The 19,607-nt window shown below is 42.2% G+C and overlaps 1 protein-coding gene and 1 long non-coding RNA gene across 2 annotated transcripts in view; both read right to left on the minus strand.

The window, feature by feature from the left end:
• The window catches only part of LOC136633339 (class I histocompatibility antigen, F10 alpha chain-like), a 44,998-nt gene extending 41,608 nt beyond the window's left edge, over nucleotides 1–3,390 (minus strand). The window contains exon 1 of the mRNA XM_066609004.1: nucleotides 3,249–3,390. Coding sequence (XP_066465101.1) covers nucleotides 3,249–3,306 — 58 coding nt within the window. The 5' untranslated portion in view covers nucleotides 3,307–3,390. The remainder of the gene's footprint in view (nucleotides 1–3,248) is intronic.
• The window catches only part of LOC136633344 (uncharacterized), an 86,610-nt gene that overhangs the window by 41,608 nt on the left and 25,395 nt on the right, over nucleotides 1–19,607 (minus strand). The gene's annotated exons all lie outside the window — the stretch shown is intronic.

The raw sequence follows: 19,607 nt of genomic DNA on the forward strand, positions 1-19,607 counted from the left end.
AGGCTGATCTAGATGGACATTGTCTCCCTTCAGCCTAACATACTATGTTACTATGTTATTAGGACGCCAGCCCTCCTTATAGGCAGGGTCTTCCCTCTCCCTGTTACCAGCTCAGGGCAAGATACTTTCCTCAGCTTCCATCTTTGTACATCTGGTATATCTTACCTCCAACGCCGAGGTCGGCTGTCAGCCGTGCTGGGTTGGGTCATCACCTACCCGGTAGATTGACACAGTGGTTCCACATCCTCAGTTATTACACTGATCCCCATTCATACCACTCAGAATACACAGCAGATAAGCGATTTCACAGCTGCCCCCCCCCCCTATATTTCCCATAATACACTGCAAATAAGTGATATAATAACTGATATCCCTCTATACTCCCCAGAATACACTGCAGATAAGCGATATAACTGATACCCTTCCATAATCTACAACATACACTATATATAAGTGATATCATCACCTACATACTCCCCAGAATACATTGCAGATAAGTGATATAATAACCAATCGCCTCCATACTGACAAGAAAACATTGCAGATAAGTGATATAATAAGCGCTGCGGAATAAGTTGGCGCTATACAAATAAAGATTATTATTATTATTAATAACCGATCCCCTCCATACTGACCAGAATACACTGTAGATAAGGGATATAATAACTGATCCCCTCCATACTCACCAGAATACAGCACAGATAAGTGATATAATAACTGATCCCCCTCCATACTGACCAGAATACACTGTAGATAAGGGATATAATAACTGATCCCCCTCCATACTCCCCAGAATACACTGCAGATAAGTGATATAATAACTGATCCCCTCCATACTCCCCAGAATACACTGCAGATAAGTGATATAATAACCGATCCCCTCCATACTCCCCAGAATACACTTCAGATAAGGGATATAATAACTGATCCCCTCCATACTCACCAGAATACACCACAGATAAGTGATATAATAGCTGATCCTCCTCCATACTGACCACAATACACTGCCGATAAGTGATATAATAACTGATCCTCCTCCATACTCCCCAGAATACACTGCAGATAAGTGATATAATAACTGATCCCCTCCATACTCCCCAGAATACACTGCAGATAAATGATATAATAACTGATCCCTCCATACTCACCAGAATACACCGCAGATAAGTGATATAATAACCGATCCCCTCCATACTCCCCAGAATACACCGCAGATAAGTGATGTAATAACTGATACCCTCCATACTCACCGGAATACACTGCAGATAAGTGATATAATAACCGATCCCCTCCATACTCCCCAGAATACACTGCAGATAAGTGATATAATATCTGATCCCCTCTATACTCCCCAGAATACACTGCAGATAAGTGATATAATAACTGATCCCCCTCCATACTGACCAGAATACACCAGAGATAAGGGATATAATAACTGATCCCCCTCCATACTCCCCAGAATACACTGCAGATAAGTGATATAATAACCGATCCCCTCCATACTCCCCAGAATACACTACAGATAAGGGATATAATAACTGATCCCCTCCATACTCACCAGAATACACCACAGATAAGTGATATAATAACTGAACCCCCCTCCATACTGACCAGAATACACTGCAGATAAGTGATATAATAACTGATCCCCCTCCATACTGACCAGAATACACTGCAGATAAGTGATATAATAACTGATCCCCTCCATACTGACCAGAATACACTGTATATAAGTGATATAATAACTGATCCCCTCCATACTGACCAGAATACACTGTAGATAAGTCATATAATAACAGATCCCCTCCATACTGACCAGAATATACTGCAGATAAGTGATATAATAACTGATCCTCTCCATACTGACCAGAATACACTGCAGATAAGGGATATAATAGCTGATCCCCTCCATACTGACCAGAAAACACTGCAGATAAGTGATATAATAACTGATTCCCCTCCATACTGACCAGAATACACTGCAGATAAGTGATATAATAACTGATCCCCTCCATACTGACCACAATACACTGTATATAAGTGATATAATAACTGATCCCCTCCATACTGACCAGAATACACTGTATATAAGTGATATAATAACCGATCCGCTCCATACTCCCCAGAATACACTACAGATAAGGGATATAATAACTGATCCCCTCCATACTCCCCAGAATACACCACAGATAAGTGATATAATAACTGAACCCCCCTCCATACTCCCCAGAATACACTGCAGATAAGTGATATAATAACTGATCCCCTCCATACTCCCCAGAATACACTGCAGATAAGTGATATAATAACTGATCCCCTCCATACTCCCCAGAATACACTGCAGATAAGTGATATAATAACCGATCTCCTCCATACTCCCCAGAATACACTGCAGATAAGGGATATAATAACTGATCCCCCCTCCATACTCCCCAGAATACACTGCAGATAAGTGATATAATAACTGATCCCCTCCATACTGACCAGAATACACTGTAGATAAGTGATATAATAACAGATCCCCTCCATACTGACCAGAATATACTGCAGATAAGTGATATAATAACTGATCCTCTCCATACTGACCAGAATACACTGCAGATAAGGGATATAATAGCTGATCCCCTCCATACTGACCAGAATACACTGCAGATAAGTGATATAATAACTGATCCCCCTCCATACTGACCAGAATACACTGCAGATAAGTGATATAATAACTGATCCCCTCCATACTGACCAGAATACACTGTATATAAGTGATATAATAACTGATCCCCTCCATACTGACCAGAATACACTGTAGATAAGTCATATAATAACTGATCCCCTCCATACTGACCAGAATACACTGTATATAAGTGATATAATAACTGATCCCCTCCATACTGACCAGAATACACTGTATATAAGTGATATAATAACTGATCTCTCCATACTGACCAGAATACACTGTAGATAAGTGATATAATAACTGATCCCCTCCATACTGACCAGAATACACCGCAGATAAGTGATATAATAACTGATCCCCTCCATACTCACCAGAATATACTGCAGATAAGTGATATAATAACTGACCCCCTCCATACTCCCCAGAATACACCGCAGATAAGTGATATAATAACCCCCCCCCCCCATACTCACCAGAATACACCGCAGATAAGTGATATAATAACCCCCCCCCCCTACTCACCAGAATACACCGCACATAAGTCATATAATAACTGACCCCCCTCCATACTCACCAGAATACACTGCAGATAAGCGAAGGAGAAGCACAATGAGGGGGAACATCTTCCTCATCCTGATATATTGGGGGCCCAGAGTTAGGAGAACATAAAGAACTTCTCCTCTGACAAACACAACTGGAGCCGTCAGTCAGTGACTCCGAACACTGCAGGAGGAGCTTAGCTCTGATTGGACGGTAGGTATCCTCTCCTCCAATAGAAAAATCCCCCTGCAGCTGCTCATCAGTTACCGGGCAGAGTGTGGCTGGAGAGGTTAGATGGTGGAGAAAGTGAAAGTAACATGTTGGGAGATTATAGAAATAATGAGGATTTATAAGAAAGTGTGAGGTAAAAGTTGGTGCTAATGAGGAATAAGAGGGGCGGGGAGGTCTGCTGGTTTTGTGGGGTCCGGCTGTAGGATGAGATACGTCACTGCTGACCCGAGAACCGCAGCCGTACCTGCCCCTATAGAAACAGTCAGCAGCGCGTGGATGAACTACATAATGGCGCACTCCTCAGGGTGCGTCCGCACAGGCAGGATATCCACAGAATATCTCCCAGAAAAAAAAAAACCTCCGCTGGGGAAGTATTTTTGTACATAAATCCACAACAGACTCGCCCCGTATAGACATGCTGTTAGGGCTTATTCAGACCGTATTTGCGCAGGTATTTCGTGTATAAAAAATAAAATAAAAAAACACCTAAAAACGCGGCCATACGAAGCATTGGATTTCAATGGCTTCATTCAGATTAATGTATTTTCCCACGTAAAATTGAAGCGCATGAAAAAAAAAGAAAGAAATTTTTTTTTCTGCAGTCCTTCTTATACGGCGTGTGAAGATAGGTCTGTGATACGCAGCAAAACGTGAGGGGGGGGGGGGGGGAGTTACCGGCGTACAAGGTTTAACCCCTTGAGTGGCACGCCCGGAAAATTTCCGGGGCCGAGCTCCACTGCTCATAGCGATACTGCCCGGAAGATTTCCGGGCTATGTATCACTATGGGAGCTGCAGAGCACAATGCCACAAGCTGTGACAGTGTGCTCTGCCTGCACAGACCCACAGAAAACAAAGCAAGGGCTATGACAGAAGCAGAAGATATTGCCGACATGTCGGCAATGTCCTGCTTTATTTACAGGTTGCCATAGAGACCATCGGCTTGTCAGAAGCAAGCCGATGGTCTCTGTGGCAGGGAGAGCTTGTTGCTAGCTGTCAGAGGACAGATAGGTACCAGCTCTTACAGCAGAGATCAGAGAAAACCTCCGATCTCTGCTGTGTTAACCCTTTACATACTGCAGTCTATGTGACTGCAGCATATAAAGGGCTGTCACTGCAGCATGTAAAGGGCTGTCACCATCGGACCCCCGGAATGTGATCAGGGGTCCTGATGGGTCCCTGTGGAAGTCCCCTATAGGGACAAAAAAAAATAAAATAAAATAAAAAAAAATTTAAAAAAAAGTAAAAAAATTATTAAAAAAATAAAAAAAACACTTGTCTCCCTTTACTTTGTAAAAAATCAAAAATACAATCACACATGTGGTATCCATGCGTCGTAATGACCCAGAGAAGGAAGTTAATACATTATTTAACCCCTTAATGACATGGCCCCTTTTTTTCTTTTTTCCCCATTTCTTTTTTTCCTCCCCCCTGTTTAAAAAATCACAACTTGTCCCGCAAAAAACAAGCCCTCATATGGCCGTGTCAATGGAAAAATGAAAAAGTTATGGCTCTTGAGACGCACCTGCAAAACTAGTTGAAATTCAATGATTAGACCATTTTAAAAAACCTGCCCTGGTGGGCACGACAGGGTGGTAGGAAACCTGCCACTCAAGGGGTTAAACAAAAGACAGCTCACCCAAATTCAGCATAATTTGTCGTTCTATTCCGATCGTTGCTTGCCGTCACTTTTGCGTATTTTTTACTATTTACACAGCAGCGCCGCGGGTGAATGACTGGAAATACGCAAATTAAGATCGAGACTCAAGTGTGACAAAGAGTCACTCATGCAAAATCGCACATGGCCGTGTGAAGGAGGCCTTAGGCTGTATTTACATGAACGGTTTTATTGCGCGGCGCACAAGTCGGTTCCTTTATTCGTAATGATGCTGCAGGATTTGTAAAAAAAAAATAAAATCCCAGCAGTTTCATTTTCTTGTGAGTCTCACATGAGAATATGACATACAAACATGCGGTCTCCGTCACATCGCGCAGGACACGAGCGGGGTGTCTGTGTGATGCGATTCGCGCACATGAATCTCGGGCGCAGCTCGCCATTAGCCCCGCACATACAGCCCTGGTGATTGCTGACAAAAGTGATGGTGTAGTTGATGTCAGAATTTATGTGGATCCAAGCAGAGCTGAACCGAGCGCCACTGCTTGCCAGCAGAATATAACGGGCCACCCCGGTGATATTTATATACCTTCATGATGCAGCTGTCCTCCAGTATATATAAGTCACAGAGTGCTGCCTTGGTTAGTTATTCCTTTCTTTCTCCTCAGACGGTCATGTGATCTAATTCTGACAGCTCAGATCTGATTGAGGGTTATGTATTTATCTTCTAGTCAGATTCTCAATCTGTATGATGCTCTTACATGTAGTTATTATTAAAGCTGCTTGCAAGAGGGGCACAGACACTCCTGCCAGTTACTGATGATCATCACGAAGCTCCTGTCACACAGGTATAATAGAGGAGATCACAGCTCATCCTCCTGACTGTATACTTGTGCTCTGTAGCTTATTTAGGTGAATACAGAAGAGATCATGTCCATAACTGTGTTTTCACAGCGGATTACACATGGACGCATAATAGTGGCGAATGAAGTCAATGGACATCTACTTATCCATGCACATGCGTGTGGCCATTGCTTATCGATACATATACAAGAAATAGATAGCAGCATGCTGTTCATCTCTGTATACCACGCAGTGTTAGCCCTATACTTTTGTATAGGCTACATAATCTATTGCATATGGGAGCTTTTTCATATGCATCCCTGCTCTGAAACATTAAAGTAAAGAGTCACATTGCTCATATCCGTGTGATACACGAGCATGCGCAATGCACACTCAGCCATACGCAGTCTCTTCTAACTACTTGACGGCAAAGCTGATGTTAACATATGCCCAAGGACAGAAGCCCTAATGATAATTAAACTGCCTCTCACCCACTTGCAGGCAAAAATGGTATAGCCTCAGCTAATTTAGTGCTGATGCATCATGGGATTGATTGAAAGTAAGAAATACAGTCTCAAGATGTTGACTAATAATTATCAGAAAGGGGGCTGCACTGCAGGTAGGTGCCTAAAATACATAGAGACCTCCAGAGTATAACAGGCAATTAGGTGAGGGGGGCAAGTATAAAAGAACGTTTTTGCCAACCCAGTCCTGAAAGGGGTTGTCCCGCGAAAGCAAGTGGGGTTAAGCACTTCTGTATGGCCATATTAATGCACTTTGTAATATACGTCGTGCATTAAATATTGGCCATACAGAAGTTATACACTTACCCCCTCCGGTGTTGGCGTCCCCGTCTCCATGGCGCCGACCAAAGCCTTCTTCTGCCTGGATTAGAGGCGCTTGCGCTGTCTGCCCTCTTCTGTCAGAGGGCAGACAGAAGCCCCCCCCCCTCCCGCGCTTAATATTGCATGCCTAACACAGGAGGAAGTGCAGAGCTGGTTAAAGAGGATTAAAATTGATGGGCCCAGATGGAATACACCCAAGAGTTCTAAGGAAACTAAGTAACATGATAGATAGATCACTATTTCTTATATTTAGGGACACCATTGAGACTGGGGTTGTACCACTAGATTGGCACATTGCCAGTGTGGTCCTAATATACAAAAAGAGGTCTAAAAGAAAGCCTGGTAACTACAGGCCGGTAAGTCTCACCTCAATAATTGGAAAAACATTTGAGGGATTTCTCAGAGCTGCCATCCTAGAATACCTCAAGGAAAAACAGCATAACTCCTCATCAGCATATGTGGCTACAAATGGACCTAGATAAGTTGGAGGCTTGGGTTAAAAAAAAAAATCAAATGAAGTTCAATGTTGATAAATGTAAGGTTATGCACATGCGCAGGAGAAACAGATGTCACCAATATACACTAAATGGGGTACTGCTAGGGAAAAGTGATATGGAAAAAGACCTGGGGATACTAGTGGATTATAGACTAAACTGGAGTAACCAATGCCAGTCAGATGCTGCAAAGGCTAATAAAGTCCTGGGGTGCATTAAAAGAGGTATAGGGGCGAAGGATGAGAACATTATCCTTCCATTATATAAGGCACTTGTCAGGCCTCACATGGAATACTGTGTACAGTTCTGGTCACCGGTGCTCAGGAAAGATGTTACAGTGCTTAAGGGGGTTCAAAGAAGGGCAACTAAACTAATACATGGAATGAAGGGACTGGAATACCCAGAGAGGCATCAAAATTGGGATTATTTACCCTGGAAAAAAGACGGCTAAGGGCTCCCACACACTTGCGTTTGCGTTTTTTGTTAACGCGATTGTCAATGGGACTTTCTAATGTTAAAAACGCATCGCACCAAAAACACAAGTTGCATTATGTTGTGTTTTTAACATTAGAAAGTCCCATTGACAATCGCGTTAACAAAAAATGCAAACCGAAGTGTGTGGGAGCCCTAAGGGTGCCTTTCCACTAGCCTTTTTTTATCGCTGCGTTTTTTTTTCACGCGATTGTCAATGGAACTTTCTAATGTTAAAAACGCAACGCAATGCACCAAAAACACAAGTTGTGCTGCGGTGTGTTGCGTTTTTAACATTAGAAAGTCCCATTGAAAGTCGCGTTAAAAAAACCGCAGTGATAAAAAAGGCTAGTGGAAAGGCACAGTTAACGCGATTGTCAGTGGGACTTTGTAATGTTAAACATGCATTGCACAAAAATTGCAAGTTGGTGCTTTGCAATTTTCGTACGATGCGTTTTTAACATTAGAAAGTCCCACTGACAATTGTGTTAAAAAAACGCAAGTGGAAAGGCACCCAAAGGGGCGATCAGATAACTCTGTATAAATACATGAGGGGACGATACAAGGATCTCTGCCATGATCTGTTTATATCTAGGACTACGACGGTAACAAGAGGGCATCCGCTGCGTCTAGAAGAAAGCGGGTTTCATCACCAACACAGAAAGAGCGCTATGATATTACAGTATATAGAGATTAGGTGACCAGCGGGGTTGTTGATCCGGGTCTTGGAGTTAGGTAGAACTCAAATGTTGATCCAGGGATTATTCTGACTGCCATTATGGAGTCAGGAAGGAATTTTTTTCCTCCAAGTTAGCTAAATTGGCCTCTGCCCCGTTTTTTTTTTTTTTTGCCTTCCTCTGGATCAACAACGGGAGGGGGGGGGGGGGTAGAAACAGGCTGGACTAGATGGACATTGTCTCCCTTCAGCCTAACATACTATGTTATTAGGACACCAGCCCTCCTTATAGGCAGGGTCTTCCCTCTCCCTGTTACCAGCTCAGGGCAAGATACTTTCCTCAGCTTCCATCTTTGTACATCTGGTATATCTTACCTCCAACGCCGGGGGTCGGCTGTCAGCCGTGCTGGATTGGGTCATCACCTACCCGGTAGATTGACACAGTGGTTCCACATCCTCAGTCATTACACTGATCCCCATTCATACCACTCAGAATACACAGCAGATAAGCGATTTCACAGCTGCCCCCCCTATATTTCCCATAATATACTGCAAATAAGTGATATAATAACTGATATCCCTCTATACTCCCCAGAATTCACCACAGATAAGCGATATAACTGATACCCTTCCATAATCTACAACATACACTATATATAAGTGATATCATCACCTCCACACTCCCCAGAATACACTGCAGATAAGTGATATAATAACAGATCCCCTCCATACTGACCAGAATACACCGCAGATAAGTGATATAATAACTAATCCCTTCCATACTCCCCAGAATACATCGCAGATAAGTGATATAATAACCGATCCCCTCCATACTGACAAGAATACACTGCAGATAAGTGATATAATAACTGATCCCCTCTATACTCCCCAGAATACGCTGCAGATAAGTGATATAATAACTGATCCCCCTCCATACTGACCAGAATACACTGTAGATAAGGGATATAATAACTGATCCCCTCCATACTCCCCAGAATACACTGCAGATAAGTGATATATTAACCGATCCCCTCCATACTCCCCAGAATACACTGCAGATAAGGGATATAATAACTGATCCCCTCCATACTCACCAGAATACACCACAGATAAGTGATATAATAACTGATCCCCCTCCATACTGACCAGAATACACTGTAGATAAGGGATATAATAACTGATCCCCCTCCATACTCCCCAGAATACACTGCAGATAAGTGATATATTAACCAATCCCCTCCATACTCCCCAGAATACACTGCAGATAAGGGATATAATAACTGATCCCCTCCATACTCACCACAATATACCACAGATAAGTGATATAATAACTGATCCCCCTCCATACTGACCAGAATACACTGTAGATAAGGGATATAATAACTGATCCCCCTCCATACTCCCCAGAATACACTGCAGATAAGTGATATATTAACCGATCCCCTCCATACTCCCCAGAATACACCACAGATAAGTGATATAATAACTGATCCCCCTCCATACTGACCAGAATACACTGCAGATAAGTGATATAATAACTGACCCCCTCCATACTGACCAGAATACACCGCAGATAAGGGATATAATAGCTGATCCCCTCCATACTGACCAGAATACACCGCAGAAAAGGGATATAATAGCTGATCCCCTCCATACTGACCAGAATACACCGCAGATAAGGGATATAATAGCTGATCCCCTCCATACTGACCAGAATACACCGCAGATAAGGGATATAATAGCTGATCCCCTCCATACTGACCAGAATACACCGCAGATAAGGGATATAATAGCTGATCCCCTCCATACTGACAAGAATACACTGCAGATAAGTGATATATTAACCGATCCCCTCCATACTCCCCAGAATACACCACAGATAAGTGATATAATAACTGATCCCCTCCATACTGACCAGAATACACCGCAGATAAGTGATCTAATAACCGATCCCCTCCATACTGACCAGAATACACTGCAGATAAGGGATAGAATAACTGATCCCCCTCCATACTGACCAGAATACACCGCAGATAAGTGATATAATAACCGATCCCCTCCATACTCAGCAGAATACACAGCAGATAAGTGATATAATAACTGATCCCCCTCCATAATCCCCAGAATACATCGCAGATAAGTGATATAATAACTGATCCCCTTCATACTGACCAGAATACACTGCAGATAAGTGATATAATAACTGATCCCCTCCATACTCCCCAGAATACACTGCAGATAAGTGATATAATAACTGATCCCCTCCATACTGACCAGAATACACTGCAGATAAGTGATATAATAACCGATCCCCTCCATACTGACCAGAATACACTGCAGATAAGTGATATAATAACCGATCCCCTCCATACTGACCAGAATACACTGCAGATAAGTGATATAATAACTGATCTTCCTCCATACTGACCAGAATACACTGCAGATAAGGGATATAATAACTGATCCCCTCCATACTCACCGGAATACACTGCAGATAAGTGATATAATAACTGATCCCCTCTATACTCTCCAGAATACAGATAAGTGATATAATAACCGATCCCCTCCATACTCCCCAGAATACACTGCAGATAAGGGATATAATAACTGATCCCCTCCATACTGACCAGAATACACCGCAGATAAGTGATATAATAACCGATCCCCTTCATACTGACCAGAATACACTGCAGATAAGGGATAGAATAACTGATCCCCCTCCATACTGACCAGAATACACTGCAGATAAGGGATAGAATAACTGATCCCCCTCCATACTGACCAGAATACACCGCAGATAAGTGATATAATAACCGATCCCCTCCATGCTCAGCAGAATACACAGCAGATAAGTGATATAATAACTGATCCCCCTCCATAATCCCCAGAATACATCGCAGATAAGTGATATAATAACTGATCCCCTTCATACTGACCAGAATACACTGCAGATAAGTGATATAATAACTGATCCCCTCCATACTCCCCAGAATACACTACAGATAAGTGATATAATAACTGATCCCCTCCATACTGACCAGAATACACTGCAGATAAGGGATAGAATAACTGATCCCCCTCCATACTGACCAGAATACACCGCAGATAAGTGATATAATAACCGATCCCCTCCATACTCAGCAGAATACACAGCAGATAAGTGATATAATAACTGATCCCCCTCCATAATCCCCAGAATACATCGCAGATAAGTGATATAATAACTGATCCCCTTCATACTGACCAGAATACACTGCAGATAAGTGATATAATAACCGATCCCCTCCATACTCCCCAGAATACACTGCAGATAAGTGATATAATAACTGATCCCCTCCATACTGACCAGAATACACTGCAGATAAGTGATATAATAACCAATCCCCTCCATACTGACCAGAATACACTGCAGATAAGTGATATAATAACCGATCCCCTCCATACTGACCAGAATACACTGCAGATAAGTGATATAATAACTGATCTTCCTCCATACTGACCAGAATACACTGCAGATAAGGGATATAATAACTGATCCCCTCCATACTCACCGGAATACACTGCAGATAAGTGATATAATAACTGATCCCCTCTATACTCTCCAGAATACAGATAAGTGATATAATAACCGATCCCCTCCATACTCCCCAGAATACACTGCAGATAAGGGATATAATAACTGATCCCCTCCATACTGACCAGAATACACCGCAGATAAGTGATATAATAACCGATCCCCTTCATACTGACCAGAATACACTGCAGATAAGGGATAGAATAACTGATCCCCCTCCATACTGACCAGAATACACCGCAGATAAGTGATAGAATAACCGATCCCCTCCATACTCAGCAGAATACACAGCAGATAAGTGATATAATAACTGATCCCCCTCCATAATCCCCAGAATACATCGCAGATAAGTGATATAATAACTGATCCCCTTCATACTGACCAGAATACACTGCAGATAAGTGATATAATAACTGATCCCCTCCATACTCCCCAGAATACACTGCAGATAAGTGATATAATAACTGATCCCCTCCATACTGACCAGAATACACTGCAGATAAGTGATATAATAACCGATCCCCTCCATACTGACCAGAATACACTGCAGATAAGTGATATAATAACCGATCCCCTCCATACTGACCAGAATACACTGCAGATAAGTGATATAATAACTGATCTTCCTCCATACTGACCAGAATACACTGCAGATAAGGGATATAATAACTGATCCCCTCCATACTCAACGGAATACACTGCAGATAAGTGATATAATAACTGATCCCCTCTATACTCTCCAGAATACAGATAAGTGATATAATAACCGATCCCCTCCATACTCCCCAGAATACACTGCAGATAAGGGATATAATAACTGATCCCCTCCATACTGACCAGAATACACCGCAGATAAGTGATATAATAACCGATCCCCTTCATACTGACCAGAATACACTGCAGATAAGGGATAGAATAACTGATCCCCCTCCATACTGACCAGAATACACCGCAGATAAGTGATATAATAACCGATTCCCTCCATACTCAGCAGAATACACAGCAGATAAGTGATATAATAACTGATCCCCCTCCATAATCCCCAGAATACATCGCAGATAAGTGACATAATAACTGATCCCCTTCATACTGACCAGAATACACTGCAGATAAGTGATATAATAACTGATCCCCTCCATACTCCCCAGAATACATCGCAGATAAGTGATATAATAACTGATCCCCTCCATACTCCCCAGAATACACTGCAGATAAGTGATATAATAACTGATCCCCTCCATACTGACCAGAATACAATGCAGATAAGTGATATAATAACCGATCCCCTCCATAATGACCAGAATGTACTGTATATAAGTGATATAATAACGGATCCCCTCCATACTGACCAGAATACACTGCAGATAAGTGATATAATAACCGATCCCCTCCATACTGACCAGAATACACAGCAGATAAGTGATATAATAACTGATCCCCTCCATACTCACCGGAATACACCACAGATAAGTGATATAATAACTGATCCCCTCCATACTGACCAGAATACACCGCAGCTAAGTGATATTATAACTGATGCCCCTCCATGCTCCCCAGAATACACCACAGATAAGTGATATAATAACTGATCCCCTCCATACTGACCAGAATACACCGCAGATAAGTGATATAATAACCGATCCCCTCCATACTGACCAGAATACACTGCAGATAAGGGATAGAATAACTGATCCCCCTCCATACTGACCAGAATACACCGCAGATAAGTGATAGAATAACTGATCCCCCTCCATACTGACCAGAATACACCGCAGATAAGTGATATAATAACCGATCCCCTCCATACTCAGCAGAATACACAGCAGATAAGTGATATAATAACTGATCCCCCTCCATAATCCCCAGAATACATCGCAGATAAGTGATATAATAACTGATCCCCTTCATACTGACCAGAATACACTGCAGATAAGTGATATAATAACTGATCCCCTCCATACTCCCCAGAATACACTGCAGATAAGTGATATAATAACTGATCCCCTCCATACTGACCAGAATACACTGCAGATAAGGGATAGAATAACTGATCCCCCTCCATACTGACCAGAATACACCGCAGATAAGTGATATAATAACCGATCCCCTCCATACTCAGCAGAATACACAGCAGATAAGTGATATAATAACTGATCCCCCTCCATAATCCCCAGAATACATCGCAGATAAGTGATATAATAACTGATCCCCTTCATACTGACCAGAATACACTGCAGATAAGTGATATAATAACCGATCCCCTCCATACTCCCCAGAATACACTGCAGATAAGTGATATAATAACTGATCCCCTCCATACTGACCAGAATACACTGCAGATAAGTGATATAATAACCGATCCCCTCCATACTGACCAGAATACACTGCAGATAAGTGATATAATAACTGATCCCCTCCATACTGACCAGAATACACTGCAGATAAGTGATATAATAACTGATCTTCCTCCATACTGACCAGAATATACTGCAGATAAGGGATATAATAACTGATCCCCTCCATACTCACCGGAATACACTGCAGATAAGTGATATAATAACTGATCCCCTCTATACTCTCCAGAATACAGATAAGTGATATAATAACCGATCCCCTCCATACTCCCCAGAATACACTGCAGATAAGGGATATAATAACTGATCCCCTCCATACTGACCAGAATACACCGCAGATAAGTGATATAATAACCGATCCCCTTCATACTGACCAGAATACACTGCAGATAAGGGATAGAATAACTGATCCCCCTCCATACTGACCAGAATACACCGCAGATAAGTGATATAATAACCGATCCCCTCCATACTCAGCAGAATACACAGCAGATAAGTGATATAATAACTGATCCCCCTCCATAATCCCCAGAATACATCGCAGATAAGTGATATAATAACTGATCCCCTTCATACTGACCAGAATACACTGCAGATAAGTGATATAATAACTGATCCCCTCCATACTCCCCAGAATACATCGCAGATAAGTGATATAATAACTGATCCCCTCCATACTCCCCAGAATACACTGCAGATAAGTGATATAATAACTGATCCCCTCCATACTGACCAGAATACAATGCAGATAAGTGATATAATAACCGATCCCCTCCATAATGACCAGAATGTTCTGTATATAAGTGATATAATAACGGATCCCCTCCATACTGACCAGAATACACTGCAGATAAGTGATATAATAACCGATCCCCTCCATACTGACCAGAATACACAGCAGATAAGTGATATAATAACCGATCCCCTCCATACTCACCGGAATACACCGCAGATAAGTGATATAATAACTGATCCCCTCCATACTGACCAGAATACACCGCAGCTAAGTGATATTATAACTGATGCCCCTCCATGCTCCCCAGAATACACCACAGATAAGTGATATAATAACTGATCCCCTCCATACTGACCAGAATACACCGCAGATAAGTGATATAATAACCGATCCCCTCCATACTGACCAGAATACACTGCAGATAAGGGATAGAATAACTGATCCCCCTCCATACTGACCAGAATACACCGCAGATAAGTGATAGAATAACTGATCCCCCTCCATACTGACCAGAATACACCGCAGATAAGTGATATAATAATCGATCCCCTCCATACTCAGCAGAATACACAGCAGATAAGTGATATAATAACTGATCCCCCTCCATAATCCCCAGAATACATCGCAGATAAGTGATATAATAACTGATCCCCTTCATACTGACCAGAATACACTGCAGATAAGTGATATAATAACTGATCCCCTCCATACTCCCCAGAATACACTGCAGATAAGTGATATAATAACTGATCACCTCCATACTGACCAGAATACACTGCAGATAAGTGATATAATAACCGATCCCCTCCATACTGACCAGAATACACTGCAGATAAGTGATATAATAACTGATCCCCTCCATACTGACCAGAACACACTGCAGATAAGTGATATAATAACCGATCCCCTCCATACTGACCAGAATACACTGCAGATAAGTGATATAATAACTAATCTTCCTCCATACTGACCAGAATACACTGCAGATAAGGGATATAATAACTGATCCCCTCCATACTCACCGGAATACACTGCAGATAAGTGATATAATAACTGATCCCCTCTATACTCTCCAGAATACAGATAAGTGATATAATAACCGATCCCCTCCATACTCCCCAGAATACACTGCAGATAAGGGATATAATAACTGATCCCCTCCATACTGACCAGAATACACCGCAGATAAGTGATATAATAACCGATCCCCTTCATACTGACCAGAATACACTGCAGATAAGGGATAGAATAACTGATCCCCCTCCATACTGACCAGAATACACCGCAGATAAGTGATATAATAACCGATCCCCTCCATACTCAGCAGAATACACAGCAGATAAGTGATATAATAACTGATCCCCCTCCATAATCCCCAGAATACATCGCAGATAAGTGATATAATAACTGATCCCCTTCATACTGACCAGAATACACTGCAGATAAGTGATATAATAACTGATCCCCTCCATACTCCCCAGAATACACTGCAGATAAGTGATATAATAACTGATCCCCTCCATACTGACCAGAATACATCGCAGATAAGTGATATAATAACTGATCCCCTTCATACTGACCAGAATACACTGCAGATAAGTGATATAATAACTGATCCCCTCCATACTCCCCAGAATACACTGCAGATAAGTGATATAATAACTGATCCCCTCCATACTGACCAGAATACAATGCAGATAAGTGATATAATAACCGATCCCCTCCATACTGACCAGAATGTACTGTATATAAGTGATATAATAACGGATCCCCTCCATACTGACCAGAATACACTGCAGATAAGTGATATAATAACCGATCCCCTCCATACTGACCAGAATACACAGCAGATAAGTGATATAATAACTGATCCCCTCCATACTCACCGGAATACACTGCAGATAAGTGATATAATAACTGATACCCTCTATACTCCCTAGAATACACTGCAGATAAGTGATATAATAACTGATACCCTCCATACTGACCAGAATACAGATAAGTGATATAATAACTGATCCCCTCTTTACTCACCAGAATACACCACAGATAAGTGAAGGAGAAGCACAATGAGGGGGAACATCTTCCTCATCCTGATATATTGGGGCCCAGAGTTACGAGAACATGAACAACTTCTCCTCTGACAAACACAACTGGAGCCGTCAGTCAGTGACTCCGAACACTGCAGGAGGAGCTCAGCTCTTTTTTTATTAATTCACTTTTTATTGAAAGAGTTTTTCATACATGGTATTCAACCTTACATAAGTACTAGCTGTTTGTCTAAACTTCAATAACATGGAGTACAAGGAGTTTCTTACAAAATTGTATGCGAGTGTTACCATCATAACATTATATCCTTATCAAACTGACTTGTATCTGAACTGCCCAGCCTGGTCAGACACCGGCTCAGAGGCTTTATTTATCTGGCCACAGTGGGCATAAGTCATCGCATTCAAGTACCTATACTAATCAAATCTTTACAACTTATCAGTAGGGAAAGACTTAAAGGCTAGGGTGGGAGGAACGGGGAGGGGGGGGAGCGAGGGGAGGGGGGAGGGAAAGGAGAGGGGGAGGGGTTGGGGGAGGGGGGGATGGTCTCAAATCTCCGTCTTCAGACTTCAACCTTTAGTTCTGCGCTTGACGCCCCTTAGGTGGACGTGGAACACAAACTGTTGCTCTCCACGTGACACCTACTTTAATCCAATTGTGAATAACAATGTTATTTCCCCATATCTCTTAAGTCCCTGAGGCAAATTTCAGGTTTAGTCGCATGAGTGCGGGCGGTCACGTCCCTACCGGGGGGTGCAGGGACGCGAGCGCCCTAGCGACGTCCTCCCGACATCTCCCAATTGGCAGCTCTCTAGACACCCTGAAGCTCTGTGGTCTTGCAGGCGGAAGGGGTTGATCAGTCATGTCTCAAGTCTGGTGGGATGCTATGGCTCAGAGCTGGTGTGAGAAAATTGTTCTAGTGTATGGCATTTGAGGGTTGAGTTTGTTGTGTGAGGTGAATTATTTCCAGCTAGTGTCTTTACTTATTCGCTACTTGGGTTTGACTCTGTTTCAGCGCAGTCTGGTCTCCTCTCAGGTTGTATCAACTAGGGAGACTATTGTAGAGACTCCGGTGGAGCTACTCGCCTCGAGTTTTAGAGGAGTCCGCTCCGGGGAAACAGCCTTGTGATGTGGTACTAGAGCAAGAGTCTACCCAAGGCGACCATATTGTCAAAAATGTTGGGTATGTCGAGTTTGTCCAGCTAAGGATCTCCTCAAACTGATATATCTGGTTGAGCTTTGTTTTCCACATCGTAATGGGGGGGGGTGCTGGGCTTTTCCAGTGGAGGGGGATTAATGCTTTAGCTGCCGCCACCATAAATGCGGCTAGTTTGTCCTTTGGGGGATTGAATGACTTGTTTGGTCTATTTAAAATTATCATGTCTGACGTTAAGACAATTGCTTTTCCCAAGGTTCTATGCATTTCGCTTTCAATCTCTGACCAAAAGGGTTTAATTTTTTTGCAATTCCACCAGATGTGTAAGTAAGATCCCAACTCCTCCTGGCATCTCCAGCACCTATTTGAATCTGCAAGTTTGTAGTTATACAACCACTCGGGGGTTTTATACCATCTGGACAATAGTTTGTAGTTGTTTTCTTGGAGGCGAACGCATGGAGAAGCGCCATAAGAAGCTTTAAATATCGTTTTAATTTCTGCTTCCGATAACTTAATGTCCAGCTCCTTCTCCCACGAGGAGATATAAGATGGTCTGCTTAATGTGTGAGGAGTTGTAAAATTTTTGACTAGAGAGGAAATTTTTCTGGATTCTGTATTTTGTGATTTTATTAACCTTTCAAATTCCGTAGTTGGTCTTGTGGAGGGGTAATCTTTTTTAAATGTAGCGATTGTGTTCGCAATGTGCGTAATATGGAGATTTTGTAGTTTCTTTTGTAAGCCTAGGGAGTTAATAATAGTGGTGGGTTCCTCGTGCATAATGTTTTGAAAATCCTGAATTGTGTTTTCTTCAAAAATGTTCCAAAGGTTCTCTGGAATCCAAGTCTTGGGATTTTTGATGATGTTGGGGAGCAGGCTTAAAGGTGTGTATGGTGATGGTAAGGGGGCCAACTTGTGGGATAGGGCGTCCCAGGTCTCGCAGATACCCCTCAGCAGGATGCTAAAATCTTTGGCTCGGTATGTTTTTGGGCAGGGAAGCCACAAATCTCTTATAAAGTTGTTACCATAGGTTTGTTGTGCGATTTTTCTTAATTTATGGCTTTTGGTCGGGGCTACCATTCCTAGCCATCTGTTAAGGTTTATTGCCTTGTAGTATTCCAATATATTAGGGAGGCCCACACCTCCGTGTTGTCTTCTTCTAGACATTAAAGAGTATGCCAGTCTCGGGCGTTTGTATTTCCAGAAGAAACGTGAAAATTGTGAATTGATTTTCTTGAAGAAGGATTTGGGTATGTGTATTGGTAGCATTTGTAATTTGTATAGGATTTTAGGTAGAATGTATGTTTTAATGAGATTTTTCCTCCCAAACCAAGAAATTATGGGAAAGTTATAT

The sequence above is a fragment of the Eleutherodactylus coqui genome, chromosome 6, assembly GCF_035609145.1.
Source record: "Eleutherodactylus coqui strain aEleCoq1 chromosome 6, aEleCoq1.hap1, whole genome shotgun sequence".
Classification (NCBI taxonomy): Eukaryota; Metazoa; Chordata; class Amphibia; order Anura; family Eleutherodactylidae; genus Eleutherodactylus; species Eleutherodactylus coqui.